This window comes from Eptesicus fuscus, chromosome 4, assembly GCF_027574615.1.
Source record: "Eptesicus fuscus isolate TK198812 chromosome 4, DD_ASM_mEF_20220401, whole genome shotgun sequence".
Classification (NCBI taxonomy): Eukaryota; Metazoa; Chordata; class Mammalia; order Chiroptera; family Vespertilionidae; genus Eptesicus; species Eptesicus fuscus.
The window spans coordinates 14,470,608-14,487,842 of record NC_072476.1 but is presented as its reverse complement, the minus strand read 5'-3'; the positions used below and the strand labels follow the sequence as shown (position 1 = coordinate 14,487,842).

The 17,235-nt window shown below is 52.4% G+C and overlaps 1 protein-coding gene across 2 annotated transcripts; it reads left to right on the top strand.

Annotated features, from left to right (window-relative positions):
- The first annotated feature begins 3,921 nt into the window (after positions 1–3,921).
- Positions 3,922–12,869, top strand: NAGPA (N-acetylglucosamine-1-phosphodiester alpha-N-acetylglucosaminidase). 2 transcript variants are annotated; one of them, XM_028145590.2, is made up of 11 exons: positions 3,922–4,062; positions 4,172–4,627; positions 5,510–5,649; positions 6,776–6,884; positions 8,119–8,247; positions 8,725–8,930; positions 9,034–9,081; positions 10,073–10,201; positions 10,380–10,511; positions 10,617–10,680; positions 12,135–12,869. In XM_028145590.2, the coding sequence occupies exons 1-11, from the start codon at positions 3,980–3,982 to the stop codon at positions 12,292–12,294; spliced, it is 1,656 nt and encodes a 551-aa protein (XP_028001391.1). In that variant the 5' UTR covers positions 3,922–3,979; the 3' UTR covers positions 12,295–12,869. The 2 variants fall into 2 exon arrangements, with proteins under 2 accessions (XP_028001391.1, XP_028001388.1); XM_028145587.2 differs by having other exon boundaries at positions 12,084–12,869.
- The last annotated feature ends 4,366 nt before the right edge of the window (positions 12,870–17,235 follow it).

The following is a 17,235-nucleotide window of genomic DNA, read 5'->3' as shown; positions in this document are numbered from 1 at the left end:
CCAAGCTCTGCCCCACCTCCAGGCTCTGCAGTGCCCTCTGCCTGCAAGGCTCTGGCTCTCATCTCCCCACAACTGTCCCTTCTTTCCTGTCATTTATGTCTCCATCTAAATGTGCTCACAGAGGCCTTCCCTGCCAGTGACACTGTTCTCTCTCCTTCCTTTTTCCCAGCTCTCACCATGCTTGCATTGTTAAGTGTCTATTTCACCATTAAAATCTAAGATCCTGCCTGGCCAGGCATGGTTTAGTGTTTGAGCGTGACCTATGAACCAGGAGGTCACGGTTTGATTCCTGGTCAGAGCACATGTCCGGGTTGTGGGCTCTATCCCCAGGAGGGGGCATGCAGGAGGCAGCCGATCAATAATTCTCTCTCATTATTGATGTTTCTATCTCTCTCTCCCTCTCCCTCTCTGAAATCAATAAAAACATTTTTTTTTAAATCTACGATTTAGGAGGGCAGGGCCAGTCTGTCTGTTTCATCAGCATCTACCACATAGGAGAGCTCAATCGGTTGAATCCTCAAATGATGGTGGAACTTGGATGAGGATGCTAAGAAGGGACCAAGGTATTCCAAATGAAGAACAGGTGTGGGCAAAGGAGAATGCCATGAGTCAATTAGAACTGCGGATTTGGGCTTGTTAAAAGATAAACAGAGGCATATTTAAAAATGTAAGAGTTTACTTACGTGAAAATCTATTCAAATCAGGCAGCACCAACCTGGAAAACTCCTATGGAGAAAGGGGGGAAGCAACAAAAGGAAATTGACTGGCTATAGCTTAAAGCTTAGCTAACTGTTTATGATTGACTGTTTATGATAGCACTTCCATTTCGTAACCTTGAGGCATTTGCAGGTTTAAGTTTTGGTTTGCTTACTTTGTGGACAGCCATGGCATTAGAACCCCATCAGCCTAATGGCCTCCTTACTGAATCATTGTAACAGGCTGCTCAGTTCGAATGGAGAATTTCTGTGGCACTTACTCGCTTAGAACTTGGCAAAGGAGTAACAAACATCAAAGCAGGGAGAAGACAAAAGATCAGAACTCACCGGAGACTGCCTGCCACTTGCCAGCTCCGAGTTGACATGGGGAAAAGAGGACTTCAGAGGCACGGAAGCTGGCGGCAGCCCTTGGCTTGTCTGCTGGTGGTTTTTGGCAGCCTGGACATAAAGAACAGAAAGACCTAATCCTTCCACATCGATATATGTGCGTCAGGGGGGTAATTTAATCCCCGAGAGGAGCGGTCGCTCTGAATGTAGTTTACTGAGGTGAACTAACTTTGGTTCCGCCTCGGGCCTCAGAGACGCCCTTGGGGCCCATTTGAGGTCACTGACTGTTAGTTCAGAAATTCAGGTGTCAGCAGGCCTCTGAAGCCTTGCGGGAGAATCCGTAGCGTCCCTCTCTCCTAGTTTCCCGTGGTTGCCAGCAAGCCTGGGCGTTCCTTGGCTTGTAGCTGCCTCACTCCAGCCTCTGCCTGTCTTCACATGGCCGTCTTCCCTCTGTGTATCGCTAGGTGTGTGTCTTTTCTTATAAGGACACAGGTCAGCCTGTTCTTAGGACCCACCCTACTCCAGTATCACCTTATCTTAACTTTATACATCTGCAAGGATCCTGTTTCCAAAGAAGGTCGCATTCTATGGTTTGGGGAAGGATGTGAATTTGGAGGGGACACTATCCAACCCAGTACACTGACCCTGAGTGGCTCTTAGGAGTAGTGGCTCAAACCATGGCCTGAGTTCAAGCACTAATTGTACTGAGCGTGGACAGAAAAGGCCGGACCTGGCCCTGAGTACCCATGGCACCAAAGGCCAACCAGACTGCTGTCTCCTAGGTGCACTGGCACCAACAGGTGCCACCTAACCCTGGACACTACCCTGGACCAGAGGCCTGAAAAGAAGTATCCTCTCCAAAGAATCCTGAAGTACATGCTACAAAATAACAGGCCAGTTTCGTGGACTTCCAACTTGTGTAGGTGCACAGGGCCTGTGCACAGAGGAGTTCCACGCTAGCTTTCATGCTCTGCTGTGAAAACATGTTGAAAGCTTTAATATTTTAACAAGGATCCCTGCAAATTATGCAGCTGACCTCCCTGTCCTCTTCCAAAATGTCAAGCTCAGTTGGTTAGAGCATCATCCCAATACGCCAAGGTTGAGGGTTCAATCCGTAGTCAGGGCACACACAAGAAGCAACCAATGAATGCATAAGTAAGTGGAACACAACAAATCGATGTTTCTCTCAGTCTCTCTTTCCTTTTCTCTCTCTCTAAAATCAATCCAAAAATTTCATACCCCTGACAGTGTTGCTCAGTGGTTGAACATCGACCCATGAACCAAGAGGTCCCCAGTACAATTCCCGGTCAGGGCACATGCTTGGGTTGCAGGCTCCATCCCCAGTAGGGGGCATGCAGGAGGCAGCCTATCGATGATTCACTCTCATCAATGTTTCTCTCTGTCCCTCTCTCTTCCTCTCTCTCTAAAAATCAGTATAATTTTTTATTTTTACAAAAACATCATTAAAGACAAAGAAAGGCTAAGGAACTGTTTCAGATTTCGGGAGACCAAAGAGACATGACAATTAAATGCAACTCCTAGATTGGATCCTGGATGTGGGAAAAATAGCTACAAAGGACTGTTAAAAAATTTAGCTATGTAAATTTGAGGATCTAATTGTTTTTGTTTTTTTTTCTAATTGGTTTTATTAAATGATTCTGAAATCAGGCAGCACCTCATCTAGCAATTAGAAATAAGATCCAAGGAGATGTACAAAATGAAAGGCTTTTATGGACAGAAGAGGGAAAAGTGTGGATTATTTCAGGCAAGATCACCTCCTTCAAGAGACAAGAGGGGTCTATCAGGCAGATGTCAATATAAGAATGTCCAAACCTGTAGAGAATTTTTATAATAATGTATTTGAGCCAAACAGAGAATATGCCTGTAAGCAAGATCTCAACAGACTGAGGAAAATGCTTCAGAGAATAACAGTTTGCAGTTTCTTTTATGCTTTTGAGATTAAGGAGGGATCACAAGGAAGATTAAATGAAGGTGCGAGAAAGCAAGGCACAGATCAATCGAATTATAGGATACCTAAGATTTGTGCTCTCTTGAAGGAGGGGGCTGAAAGAAAGAATTTCAAACGTGTGTTAACCATGCACAGAAATAGTGGGCATGGCTTGCTTAAGGCAAAGATAAGCCTTTTCCTAGGGGCGTTATATGCCTGGGGCATGACTACCCACCATGACCTGCCCAGTTAAGAATTTGTGATCAGAACCACTTTTTGTCTACACACATTGCCTCTGTAGTGCTGACCAGGAAAATCCACTGACAGTTTAAGATTACCTTCCTGAGAGGGGCTGCAATTGCAATTTGGTGATGTGGGACTTAGCACAAGTGACTCTATTTTGAGCCTCCTGTGTCTTTTTAAATGGGACATTACAAGGACATTTGGAAAAATTCAAATATGAACTGTAGATTAGTTCATAGAATTCTACCAATATGAAATATCCTGATTTTATTGGCCTGTGGTTATGTAAGAAAGAAGACAGAGGGGATACATGGTGATGGAAAGTAAATAAAGTTTTAAAATATATCCTTGTTGGAGAAGATACATAGTGATTTATTGAGGGGAAGGACCATGATGTCTGCAACTTGGCTGTAAATGGTCCAGGAAGAAAAAAAAAAAGCATATGAATAAAGTACAAATACTGAAGCAAAAGAATCAAACATTAACAATTGGTAAAGAAAAGTAAAAGTTATAACAAAGTTCTTTCTATTGACCTTGCAATTTCTGTAGGGTTGAAATTACACCAACATTAAAAGTTCCGCCACCACCCCAACGCCACGTCCCCTACGAAGCACAGTAAATTACCGGACGAGATGCCGCCACACCCCTCCGAAGGAAGGTACAAATTCTGTCAGAGCTGACAGCAGCCTCCAGAGGTGGAGAGTAACGTGGGTTGAGCCCACGTGACCGGAGGCCCGCGTCCAACATGGCGGCCTCCATGGGTCGCTGGCTTCTCTTCCTTATACTGCTCAGCTTCCTCTGGGACGCGTCTGGCGGCTTGGGTTGGGGGTGAGTTCAGCTCTCGGAGATCGTGGGAGAGACGCGGTGAGCCAGGTTCGGGGGTACCCCCGCCCGGGCCACAACCCTCCAAGCTCATCCTCCCGCCCCTACCCCGCAGGGCCTCCCTGGACGACGACTTGCTGCTGCCCTACACCCGCGTGCGCGCGCGCTCCGCCCGGGACTGCGCGAGGGTGCGTGTCGGCAGCCGCGAGCACGAGAGCTGGCCGCCCTCCCCAGCGACCCCCGGCTCCCGCCGCCCCGCGGTGCGCACCTTCGTTTCGCATTTCGCGGGCCGCGCGGTGCCTGGCCACCTGACGCGGGCCGCCGAGCCCCTGCGCACCTTCTCGGTGCTCGAGCCCGGTGGGCCCGGCGGCTGCCCGTCGAGGCGCCGCGCCACCGTGGAAGAGACGGCGCGGCCGGCCGGCTGCAGCGTCGCCCAGAACGGCGGCTTCTTCCGCATGGACACCGGCGAGTGCCTGGGGAACGTGGTGAGCGACGGGCGGCGGGTGAGCACCGCCGGAGGCCTGCAGAACGCGCAGTTCGGGATCCGCCGCGACGGGACACTGGTCACCGGGTGAGGAGGCGGGGAAACCCCGTGACTGTCGTGGGTAGAGGGCCTGAGGTTGGGGTTGTGTCCGTACTGCCAAGTTCAGCTCACCTAATCAAGTTGAGCCTCCGTTTCCTCGTCTGCAGAATGGGTGAGGAATACCCTCCTTGCAGGGTTTAGTTGTCATCCACTACCATTGAGCTTGTTTGTATAGGCAGTGTGCTGTGTACTGGGGATATATGGAGCAGTGAAGAGTACACACAGTCTTTGCCTTCACGGACCTCTCCCATTACTAGGAAAATAAAAGCCAGGAAGATCATTAAGATGAATTCAGATTGTGTATGTGCAGTGAAGCAATGAACATTGTGAACCGATTGTAAATAGAGTGTTCTTTTTAGGGAGGGAGATCAGGGAAGGCTTGTTTGAGAAGGTGACCTTTGAGTGGAGGCCTGAAGATTAATCACAAGTCTGCCAGGATCAGACCTGGAGGAAGAACATTGCAGTCAGAAGGAACAGCAAACGCTAAGGCCCAGAGGGGCATAGGGGCTTGGTGTGTATGCGGGACGGAAGGAAGGAGCAGAGTATCAGAGGATGGCAGGACTGACTTTGAGACTAGATTGGAGGGCCATAGTGGAAGCAAGGAGGTCAGTTGAGAGCTGTACAGGCATCGGGTGGTAGCTTGGCCAGGACCACGGCCTGGGAAATTGAAGGTTGTTTCTATTCATTGGCGTGTAGCCCGGGCTGTGTAGACTGTTTATAGGGCTGCTTTTGGGATTAGGACCAGGCAGATTCCGGAGGCAGGAGGAGAAATCAAGCAGTCAGGCTGTTGGGGAGGGGGGTGGGAAAGGAGCCCCACTACCCACAGCTGCCCCTGCTGGTAAGCGAACCTCACACCTTCCCTGTGTCCAGGTACCTGTCTGAAGAGGAGGTGCTGGACACTGAGAATCCATTTGTGCAGCTGCTGAGTGGGGTCGTGTGGCTGATTCGAAATGGAAGCATCTACATCAATGAGAGCCAGGCGACTGAGTGCGATGAGACACAGGAGACAGGTGGGGTGGGGGTGGCAACAGTGCTCCTGAGAACCAGTACCGGAGGGGTCGTGGGGGAAGTCTTTCCATCAGTACTATTCTAGGTACTGGGGGTCAGGGATTAAGACAGATAAGGTGCCTGCTCAGTATATGAGAGAAAATAGATACATCATTTGCTAAAAAGAAGTGGTAAATGCTAAGAGGAAAATAAAATTGGGAGAATGGGGATAAAGGGAGGAAAGGGACTACGGGCAAAAAATGGAGAAGTGCTGCTAAAATGTTCGTGGACCAGCAGCATCTGTGTCACCCAGGAGCTTGTTTTATTTTATTTTTAAAATATATCTTTATTGACTTTAGAGAGGAAAGGAGAGGGATAGAGAGATAGAAATGTCATGATGAGAATCATTGATCGGCTGCCTCCTGCATGCCCCCTACCGGGGATTGAGCCTGCAACCCGAGCATGTGCACTGACTGGTGAATGGAACTGTGACCTCCTGGTTCATAGGTCAGTGCTCAACCACAGAGCCACACTGGCCGGGCCCAGGAACTTGTTTTAAATGCAGAACTTCAGGCCTCCTTCAAACCTACAGGATCAGAATCCCTGGGGGTGAGGCCCAAGCTTGTGTTTTACCAAGCCCCCTGGGTGATTCTGATGGACACTCAAGTTTGAAAACCACTGGAGTGTGGAATGCTGGGGCAGGCAAGGGACCCCATGGCCCTAATGTGGAAATGAGCTATTTTAGACTGAGCAGTCAGGGATGGCCTCACCGAGGTGGCATAGATCAGGAGGAGCAAGCTGTGGGAAGAGCTGAGCAGAAGCACAGTCCAGCAGAGGGAACAGAAAGTGGCTGCAGGGTGAAGAGAGGGAAGCCCCAGTTGATGTGGTAGGAGAGCAGGCCAGGATGGTCATGCTGGGCCTTGGGACGGTGTTTGGATATTGCTCTAAGAACAATGGAAGCCATGAGAGCTTTTCAGCTGGAGGCTGACATGACTTGATGTACACTTAAAAGTCCTTTGGCTCCTATGTGAGACTGACTGGAATGGGGCAGGGGGAGGCAGGGAAACACTGGATGGCATGGACTGGCAGGAAGTGGCAGACAGAGGCCTCCCGAAGGGCCAGTGGTCAGCCCAGCTGCTTCTCTTTCAGGTTCCTTCAGCAAATTTGTGAATGTGATATCGGCCAGGACGGCTGTGGGCCATGACCGGAAGGGGCAGCTGGTGCTCTTCCATGCAGACGGGCAGACGGGGCAGCGGGGGTGAGTGCCAGGAACCAGAGCCTCAGGGTCTGGGCTGAGTCCGCTTTGAGGAACTTGCACCCACCAATGGCTGCCCTCTGACCAGGTGTCACCTGGGGATGTTCACACCCATCTGTCCCCTGCCTTCCTGTGGTCTGTACCACTTCCAAGAACTCATCATCCTCCACACACTTCCTCTCAGTCTCCGCAGTTCACATCTCCCCCGTCCTGAGTCTCAGTTGGGGTGAAAGGAAATGATCACAAAGTTAGCAGGGAGAAGACCCCGATTCCAGTCCAAGCTCAGCTATCTGCTAGCTCTGTGGCCATAGATAAGTCACTCAACATCTCTGGGCCACAGGTTCGTGCTCTATAAAGAGGGTGTATTATTGTGCTATTGCTGTGTAAAAAATGAGCACCTGTTTGTTACATTATAGTTCTGTAGGTCAGGAGTCCAGAGGGCTCACTGGGCTCTGTGTTCAGGTCATCCCACAGACAAGAGTCAAGCTGTTGGCCAGGCAGGGCACTTATCTGGAGCTTCTGGGAAAGAACCCTCTTCCCAGCTGATTTAAGTTGTTGGCAGAATGCAGTTCCTTGCAGTTGTAGGACTGAGGTCTATGTGTCCTTGTCGGCTGCCAGCTGGGGCCTCGGCTCTACAGCTGCCCACATTTCACCTCGTGTGTACCCTCCCCATCTTCAAGCCAGCAGAGATGTGTCAAATCCCTCTTATCCCCTCATGTTTCCAATCTCCCACCACTGCTTTTTTTTTTTTTTTTAATCCTCACCAATTGATTTTTAGAGAGAGGAAGGGGGAGAGTGAGAAAGAGAAACATGAATGTGAGAGAGAAACATTGATCTGTTGCCTCCCGCACACACCCAAACCAGGGAGCAAACCTGCAACCTAGGCATGTGCCCTGACTGGGAATCGAACCCACAACCTTTTGGCATATGGTTCAGTGCTCCAACCAACCGAGCCTCTAGCCAGGGGTCTGCTTTTAAGGGCTCTTGTGATTCCATTGGGCCCACCCAGACAATCCAGGACAGGGTTCCCATTTGTTGACAGCTATGCCATGTAGTGTAACAATCTTGGGAGTGATCTCATTATAGTCGCAGCTTCTGGGATTAGGATGGGCGTCCTTGGAGGGCCATTTAGAAATTTGCCTGCCACATGGACATGAAACCATCCACCACAGGAAGTGAGAAGAATTGAACCGACATGGTGGTGGGCACTGTCAGCAGTGCTGCTCTTGTGTTGCAGCATTAACCTGTGGGAGATGGCGGAGTTCCTGCTGAAACAGGATGTGGTCAACGCCATCAACCTGGATGGAGGGGGCTCTGCTACCTTCGTGCTCAATGGGACCTTGGCCAGTTACCCGTCAGATCACTGGTAAACACACCAGAGTCCCCCTTCTTAAGGTCTAAGTCCAGGCCTGTCCCTGTCTCATTCAACAAATACTGAGTACCACCTATGTGCCAGGCCCTGGGGATTCAGCAGTGAGCAGGAGGAGCTGAGATCCCTGCCTCTCACTGCATACAGGAAGTACACATAGTGTACCAATACTATCTAAGCTGGTGAAAGGGGGTTGATTGATCAGGAAAAACCTCTCTGAGGATAATGAAGCATGAGCTGAGATCTAAAGTAAGAGGAGGTGGGTAGAGAGGAGGCGGGGGGAGAAAAGCCTGGGTAAGAGAACAGCATGTGCAAAGGCCCTGGGGTGAGAGGGACTGACGGTTGGGAACCTATAAAAGTCTCGAGATGGGACAATGGAGAAAGGCAGCACTCGTAGGCTGCAGTAGTGGGTTGGAGGGGTTGGCTGGGGATGGTCAGTACCCCAGCCTCTTCAAACACTGTGTCCCCTTGCAGCCAAGATAACATGTGGCGCTGTCCCCGAAGTGTGTCCACTGTGGTGTGCGTGCACAAGCCCCGCTGCCAGCCGCCTGACTGTAATGGCCATGGGACGTGTGTGGAGGGGCACTGCCAGTGCATGGGGCACTTCTGGCGGGGCGCCGCCTGCGACGAGCTGGACTGTGGCCCCTCCAACTGCAGCCACCATGGGCTCTGCACAGAGAGTGAGTGGAGGCTCTGGGGAGGCAGCTCTCACCCGGGCTCCCAGCTCTCCCTGCCCAGCTCTGCCTGGGCCCTCACCTGACCTTCTCGGTCTTGTCTTGGCAGCTGGCTGCCGCTGCGAAGCTGGATGGACAGGGTCCAACTGCAGTGAAGGTAAAAGCCACAGGCCAGCCCCGCCCCAGCCCCCAGGCACATGGGGAGAGGGTGAGAGCAGCAACTGCCTTCATCCTCACCTCTCGGTCTGCAGTCACTTGCCTCTTGCTCTCACCTCACATGTAAATCACTGCATTGTTGTCCTGGAGCTGCTGCAACAAATTCTACAAACTGGGCAGCTTAAAACAATAGAAATACATTCTCACACTTCCAGAGGCCAGAACTCCAAAATCAAGGTGTCCTCAGAGGCATGCTCCCTCTGAAATGTCTAGTGAAGGATCCTACCTCTTCCAGCTCCTGGTGGCTTCCAGCATTCCTTGGCTTGTGGCCTCATCGCTCCAATCTCTGCCTCCATCTTCACATGGCCTCCCTGTGTGTTCAGTCTCCCTCTCTGTTATCTTACCAAGTACCCCTAGTCACTGGATTTAGGGGCCACCCTAAATCTAAAATGATCTCAAGATCCTTAACTTAAGTGTATCTGCAGATACCCTATTTCCAAATAAGTTCCATTTACAAGTTCTAGGAATTAGGATGTATCTTTTAGGGGGACACAGTTCAACCCACTACAACTATCTACAGCTTAAACCCTTCGGTGGTTTTCTCTCACACTTAGTGAAAAACCCGAACTGCTCAGTGTGACCTGCCAGGCCCTGGGTGTGCCAGCCCCTCCCTCTCACTGTGCCCTCTGCTCCTCTAAGACTCAGCCTAACGTCATGTCCCCAGGGACCTCCCAGCACCACCCCCTCAGTGGTTCGCTGCTGCCAAGAGGTCACAGCCCTGCGGTGCTTGTCCTCACTTGTACTTTGATGTTTACTCTCTAGCTTGCTGGCCACCTGTCCTCCTAGACTCAAAGCTCCATGAGGGCACAGTTTCAGGGAGAATATGTGAGCCTAAAGGCCACTCGGGGTGACTGAGGTCTATTTGCCACCTGTTGGCCCATCTGGGAGGGACAGGGCCAGCTTTTGCAAAGACCTCCCTTTCCCCATCCCAGCTTGCAGCAATGGCTCCTTCGGGGAGGACTGTGCCAAGAAGTGTCAGTGCCAGAATGGAGCTGCCTGTGACCCAGTTTGGGGGACCTGCACCTGTCCCCCTGGCTTCACTGGAGACAGCTGCGTTCAGGGTAAGCTAGATGGGCCCCTGAGTCAGCCAGGAGGGAGCACCACCCTGGGAATGTGCGTGTAGCGGCTACACCTCTCCTTTAGCCGGGCTCTGTGCACACCTTGGGCCTATCCTGTCGGTTCAGAGAGAGGCCCTGCCACTGGCACCTCCACTTCCATCTTCCTGCCACCTCACTGCAGAGTGTCCCCTCGGCTGGCACGGGCCAGGCTGCCAGAGGCCTTGTGAGTGTGAGCACCAGTGTCCCTGCGACCCCCAGACCGGCAACTGCAACCTCACCCAGGCTCCCAACCTGAGCAGCATTCTCTCCCAAGGTACGGTCCCTCCTGATCCCTCCTCCCTCTCCCCCCCACCCCCGGGGCAGGAAAGGGCGGGCCCAGACCCTCCCGGACCCTCAGCCTCACCCTGGTGTCTTACAGTGAAGCAGTGCCTCCAGCCATCCCAGGTCATCCTGCAGACAAGAGAATTCTCCCCCCTCACTGGGTAGGTGCTTTGCTGGGACCTGGGGCAGGGGTGGGAGGAGACCCCTCCCTCTACCTCCGAGGGACTGGGCAAGGCCAGCAGGTGGCAGCTGGGCACTCAAGTGATAGTCCTCCAACGGGAGCACAGGGAGAGTCACAGCGGATGCTCAAAGGGATCTCGTGAGAGGGACCCTGGTCAGCACCCCAGTGGGAATGGAGGGGGCCAGGCATGGGCTTACTGTCCTTGGTCGTGACACGACTTGTTCTCAGCTCCTGGTCCAGAAGCACCAGGCCCCACGGAACTTGAATTATTCCTCAGGCACCTGTGTGTGCTCAGGCCTTGTGTTGAGGCTTTGCTTTCAAGCCTGACCTCAGGGAAGAGGGTGTATCCACCCCCAGAGTTTCTGCCTCAGTCGGTCTGGGGAGGAGCCCGAGCATCTGCATTCCAGGTGATGCCAATCCCATGGTTCTCACCTCCCACGGCCCCAGCCTGGGTGCCGGTCTGACCCGTCCCACTCAGCCCCCTCCGGGTGTGGAAACAGGTGTGGGTACAAAGGAAGAGCTCCCCAGCCTCGTTCCAGCGGCAGCCCTGGGAACTCATCAGTAATGCGGATGCTACGTCCCTTCCGGATCCTGACCCAGCGTGTCTGGGTGTGGTGAGGCCTGGAGAAAACGAAAAATGTGCTTTCAAAGTGCGCCAGGGCAGGGACAGGAGCTCCAGCCCCTGGCCTGAAGCTCAGGCTCCTGAGGGGTGAGACTGAGGGCCCTTCCCCGCCCACACCTAGAACCCATTGGGGAGCCCTGGGGGCGGACGGGCATGGCTGCAGGTCCTGCACCCAGCAATCTACCCGTGTGCGCTTTCGCCTTGAGAGCTGCAGCTGAGGATTCATAGGAAGAAAAAAAGAGCGTTGAAATACTCCGCCCTGTGCCCGCCCTCCCTGCCCTGGAGGAAGGGGGTCTCCCTGCTCCGTCTGCTCTGAGGGCCTGAGCAGAGTCCGGCCTCTGTGGTCACCCGGCATCCCATGGAGCACAGGATGCAGACTGGTGCCTCCCAGGCTGGATCAGGTCATTTGAGTTGGTCTTCACAGTTTAACATTTTTAAAAGATTTATTAACATCTGAAAATCAGTAACATTCATGGAAAACCCCTTTGTTAATGGTTTCTTTTGAAAAATCAGATGTGGCAGCCCCAGCTGCATCCCGCACAGCATCTATCCGCACTGCTCCCTAAACGTGTGTCTGGATGGGCCTCAGCCCCACCGGCCCATTTGCTCCTTGACAGTCCCTGTGTGGTCCCTGGAGGCCCGACCCTATGCCCCTGTTGTGGGTGGAAGAGCGAAGTAGGAGGGAGGAGCATCCCTCAAACACTCCCACAGCCCTGGGTCTGCCCCACAGGCCCCACTCAGGATTTCTCTTCTATCCCCAGGACCGCCTGGCTGGCCCTCACCCTGGCCCTGGTTTTCCTTCTGCTGATCAGCATAGTGGCGAATGTGTCCTTGCTCCTTGGTTCAAGGGCAGAGCGGAGTCGGCACCTGGATGGCTCCTATGTCTACCACCCGCTGCAGGAGATGAACGGGGAGCTCTCGGCTGCCGAGAAGGAACAGCCGGGTGATACCTGCAACCCCTTCAAGGACTGAAAGCCCCAGCTGCCCACCATGGCCTGTTTGGAGGCTCATTTCAACGCTGTGTGGCTTCTGCAAGGGATTGTCCAAGGCCACTGACTCGGTGGCCTCAGCCCCAGGGCCAAGCCAAGCTTCTGATAGCAGGTATGCCTCAGCCCCTCACCTGGCCCTCGGCCCTCTCGCCTGGATGTCTGCCATGGCAGGAGCAGCCCGTGCAATACAGTGTTCCCGAGAGACTGCCTCCTTCCCCGCCTGCCTGTGTCTGCTGCCATGAGGCCCGTCCCCCAGGGCCTCCGCCAAAGAGCTTCCATCCTCCTGGGGCCGGCCACCAGTGAATGGAACTCCCGGAGACCAAGTGGGGGCTGCCAGCCAGCCCCCTTGCACTGGAGTGGATTAAAGAGACAACGGCCATATCACGGGACCCTTTTCTATAGACCTCATCACCGCATTTGCCAACTAGAATTCAGTTTCCTATCACGGGAAACTCCTTAGAAGGGATGGGAGATGAAATCATGTTTACAGGCTTTCGATTTTGTCATCCTACCACCCAGAGGGTTTTTATACCTCTTGAATAAATTTATATAATTGAAGGAGCGCTTAGGCAGTGGCTGAATTCTGAATCATGGACTTCAGAGTGCTCCTGGGTCTTAATAGGCAGGGCTGCTTTACCGAGTCAGGAGCCCAGAGCAGGCAGCCCCCAGCACCTCCAGCTCTCTGATGTATCTGTTTTATTTCACGTGCACCTGAGGCACCTGGAGGCCTTATTAAAATGCAGATTCTGGCCCGGGGCTGAGTGTCTACGTCTAACAAGCTCCCAGGTGGTGCCGATTTGAACGGAAAAGGTTTAGTGCACATTTTATTTTAATAGAATTTAAATTAATTACCAGTGTTTAAAAGTCAGAGAGAGGGGTAGTGGCCAGGCTGATGTCCTCATGAGGCAACAGCTGGCCAGATCTGAGAATGTACAGCCCCATCTGGCCCTCCACTCATCGCAGCCCCAGCAGCCAGCTCCCCTCACCTTGTGAGTTGTGGCCATGAAGGGTCTTCAGGAAGCCTGGCAGCCCCCCGTCCCATGAATATATGCTTAGCAATTGTTCTGGGAGGGGAGATGGAGGGGCCACAGCTTTCAGGAAGTCTTCAGGTAAACCTATGCACGCGACGGACTGCGTGTTTGTGTCGTCGTCCCCCAGTTTCTACGTTGAAGCCCTAACCCCAGTGTGGTGGCATTAGGAGGTGGGGCCTTTGGTGTAGGTGGGCTTGTGAGGGTAGTGCCCTCCTGATGGTGAAATGGGAAAATTGAAGTGGAACTCGTGGTGTTCCTCTGGGCAGGATGGTTCCCAGATTCTTGTCTGGTGGAATTGAAGAATGAAACCATGGACAAAAGGTGGTATAGTAAAAGGTGGAAATTTATTGAGAAACAACACAGACTCCCATGTGGGGAGGGGAAAAGAGTCCCACTAAGTCCCTTTTTTTTGTGGTTTCTAAAGGCTGCAGTTTTTTGTGCCTTGATATCCCCTCTGACTGGTCACTATCCCCTCTGATTAGGTCAGTGTCGCAACCTCAGAGCTCAAACCTCACGTGAGGTACCTGAGGTTCCCTCCTCCCTTATTGTTTTCCTATTCCCTTTGGGCTTTCCTCTTCCCTCTCTGAATGAGGTGCTTCCTTCCCTTTATTGTGTAAATGTGTACCTTCTGCAGCTCCCAGCTCCCTTATTCTGTGGAAATGTACCTTCTGCTATTCCCAGCTCCCTTATTCTATGGAAATGTACCTTCTACTATTCTCAGCTCCCTTATTCTATGGAAATGTACCCTTTGCAGCTCCCAGCTCCCTTATTCTATGGAAATGTACCTTCTACTATTCTCAGCTCCCTTATTCTATGGAAATGTTCCCTTTGCAGCTCTGAGACCCTGTGCTTTTTCCATGGACCCCTTAATTCCTAAAATTTTCTAAACCTGCTTATTTCACCCCTAAAAACTCCTTTTACTGGGAGTGGCACCCATGACAAGCAGAAGAGACCAGAGAGCACCCTCCCCACCTGCTCACACGAAGTGAGATGAAAGCATCTACAAGCCAGCCTGCCAGAGCCAAATGTGCCAGCACCTCGATCCTGGACTGCCAGCCTCCCGAACTGTGAGAAATAAGTGTCTGTGGTTTGTAAGCCCCCAGTCTGTGGTATTTATCACGGCAGCCCTAAGACATGGCGTAACCATAGTAGTTATCTACTGCAGCCTAACCAGTCCGAAACTTGGTGGCTTAAAACAACAACCAGTTACTGCTTATCGTGAAAAATAATTATTTCTCACGATTCTGGGTCAACTGGGTGCTTCTGTTGATCTGGGCCAGAGACAGTGATTTCCCCAGAGCTCACCTGTGAGAGCGGGGGCTGGGGGGCTGGGCTGGGCTGGGCTGGGAGGCTGGAGCTGAGGGAGTCATGTTCCAGGTGGTGTCTCGCACTCCAGGAGGCTGGCCTAGGCTTGGGAATGTGGAGGGAGACAGGGATTGCGAGGCCTTTTGAAACCTTGGCTCAGAAGTGGTGTGGCCTCGTTTCCACCACATTCTACCAGATAAAGTCCCCAGACCTGGATTTCCGGAGAAAGGAGATGGACTCCACTTCTTAATGAGAGGAGCTGCTAAGGCACGGGAAAGCAGGCCATCACTGCGATCGAGTTACTATAAAGCGGGTCTGTTTCACTTTCGAAAGGAGGAATTCAGAATGGCTGGTGTGGCTCAGTGGTTGAGCGGTTGAGCGTCCACCATGAACCCAGTTGATTCCTGGTCAGGGCACATGCCTGGGTTGCAGGCTCACTCCCCAGTAGGGGGAGTGCAGCCTATCAATGATTATCTCTTATCATTGATGTTTCTCTCTCCCGCTGCTGCTTTTCCTCTCTCTGAAATCAATAAAAACATTAAAAAAAAAAAGAATGGAGAACTGTCATAGGCCAGTTCTCAGCCTCCGAGTCCCTGGAAGGATGTATGTGGGTCAGTGGGTCTGTCTGGCCCCTAAAGATGGGGATAGATAAGTGGGGAGCCACTGTGCCAGCCTGCGGCGTTCCCTACAGGGTGCTGCGTTCCGGTCCTCTGGCCAGAGCCATTGACCTTTGGCATGTCAGTCAGGCACCCGGTGAACCCACAGCCCACAGCCCTCCAAGCCACTTGAGGTGCCACCTCCTCACAGCCCCTCACCTGGTCTGTGCCCCAGGTTGGAGGGAAGAAAGGGAAGGCAGCAGGGCCTTCTCAGCAGGACTGGGAACTTAGGGACAGCCACGTGTTCAAGGAACCAGGTGATGCTGCAAGTTTTAATTCCTCCTGGGAATATAAGCAAAAATGCATTCCTCTAGGGAGCTTGTGTTTCAACACCTGGAAGGTTCATTTTGTATTTTGCTTTCTTTATCTATCTAGCAGCCTGGGCTGCTTTGATGTTCAAGAGTAGGACACAGTGGCAAGAGCTCAAGCCTGTTCCCAGGCACCTTAGGATCATTTCGGCATATCCCTCAGGCACAGTTCCCAAGCCTGGCTGCCGTCACAATGTATCCCCAGGAATGTTCTAGGATTGCAGACTTCTGGAGCCCACCCCAGACCCACTGAGACAGAATGTCAGGAGCAGAGGGCTCCGGGAATCTACAGGGAGCACCCCCAAGGCTCTGAGGCAACGGGCTGTGCAAGGCCTTGTCCTCCAAGCGCCAGCCTCTGCAGGGGGCTTCCCTGTCCGTCCTTGGCTGAGTTGGAAATGACAGTTCTATACACAGGCTTGCTGGACTTCAGGCTCGAGGCAGAACCTGAAGAGGGCTTGTCGTGGCGTGCCAGAGGGGTCCCTGGTTCAGTACCTGGGACATTTTTTCCCTGTGGCCCCAAGGATTTTTTTTTTTTTTTTTAGTGTGTGATGGGGGTATCTATTATCTTTGCCCAACATTCAGCCCCTTTTTTAATATCTGCCCCATCTGAGGCTGGGTTCTCCCAGCAGCAGAACCTGAGACAAGGATGTGAGGGCAAGTAGAGTATTTGGGAGGTGACCCCAAGAATCCCTGGATGAGGGGAGAAGGGAAGGCAGCCTGTACGTGGTACGTTAATGAACAGCTCCCTACCTTGGACAGCCAGGCTCATGGCTGGGGCCTCTAGGAAAGGGGGAGCTGGTGTGTTTATGAGCCAATACTCATTTATCATGGGTTGAGGGCTGCTCCTGGGGGTTAATTGGTATTTCCTGCCTGCTCTACGAAGGCCACAAGCCTTTGTCAAGTTGCTTTGGGCCACTACCTCTTCCCCATTCTCCATCCTTGTGGTTTGGCTGGCACCTCCCCCCCCCCCCCCAAAGTCCAGATGGCATCAGCGAATGGTTCAGAGACAGGCCTATGTCCCAGTTGGCCAGTCAGAGCTCACCCTGGAACTTCTGCAGGGACCTGGGGGAAAAACTCCACTGGGATTATCCAGCTTCCAGGGTATGGGCCACGTGGAGGAGGAGAGCGAAGCCAACATGGAGAATCGAACCAAGAGAGAAGGGGGATATTTGAGCCCCTAGATCCAGCTATACCTGAAGCCAGTGTCATTCTTGGAGTTCCCAATTATGTGGACCAATAAATCCCCATTTTTGCCTGAGGCAGATTGTGTTAGATTTTGGGGTCTCTGGCAACCCAAAGAGTCTGACAGTCATAATGTGCCATTCCAGGAGAGGCATGTTTTGGGCTGGGGCATTTGTAGAATTTACATGGGACATGGAGCAAGAGGCAGAAAAGTGTCTGAGATTCCAATACCAACCTTTAGTGGTGCAGGGACATGTGTGACATAAACATACGAAGAGCTAAAGTCATGAAGCTTCAGGATTGTGAGCTGGGGATTAACATGGTCTAGTTAGGGCAGTGCAAGGCCCCTCCCCACCTCATGATGGTGATGGTCAGACTTGGAATGCTGGGAGTCCTGTGTGGGCAGTTACCAAGGTGACGCATAGCTCAGCTGCTGGGATTC

Excerpts from the sequence above, each read along its gene's own strand:
- NAGPA (XM_028145587.2), top strand. The coding sequence starts at position 3,980 with ATGGCGGCCTCCATGGGTCGCTGGCTTCTCTTCCTTATACTGCTCAGC. Across the intron at positions 8,248-8,724 it reads AGTTACCCGTCAGATCACTG|CCAAGATAACATGTGGCGCT; the intron begins GTAAACACACCA and ends GTCCCCTTGCAG. Across the intron at positions 9,082-10,072 it reads AGGGTCCAACTGCAGTGAAG|CTTGCAGCAATGGCTCCTTC; the intron begins GTAAAAGCCACA and ends TCCCCATCCCAG.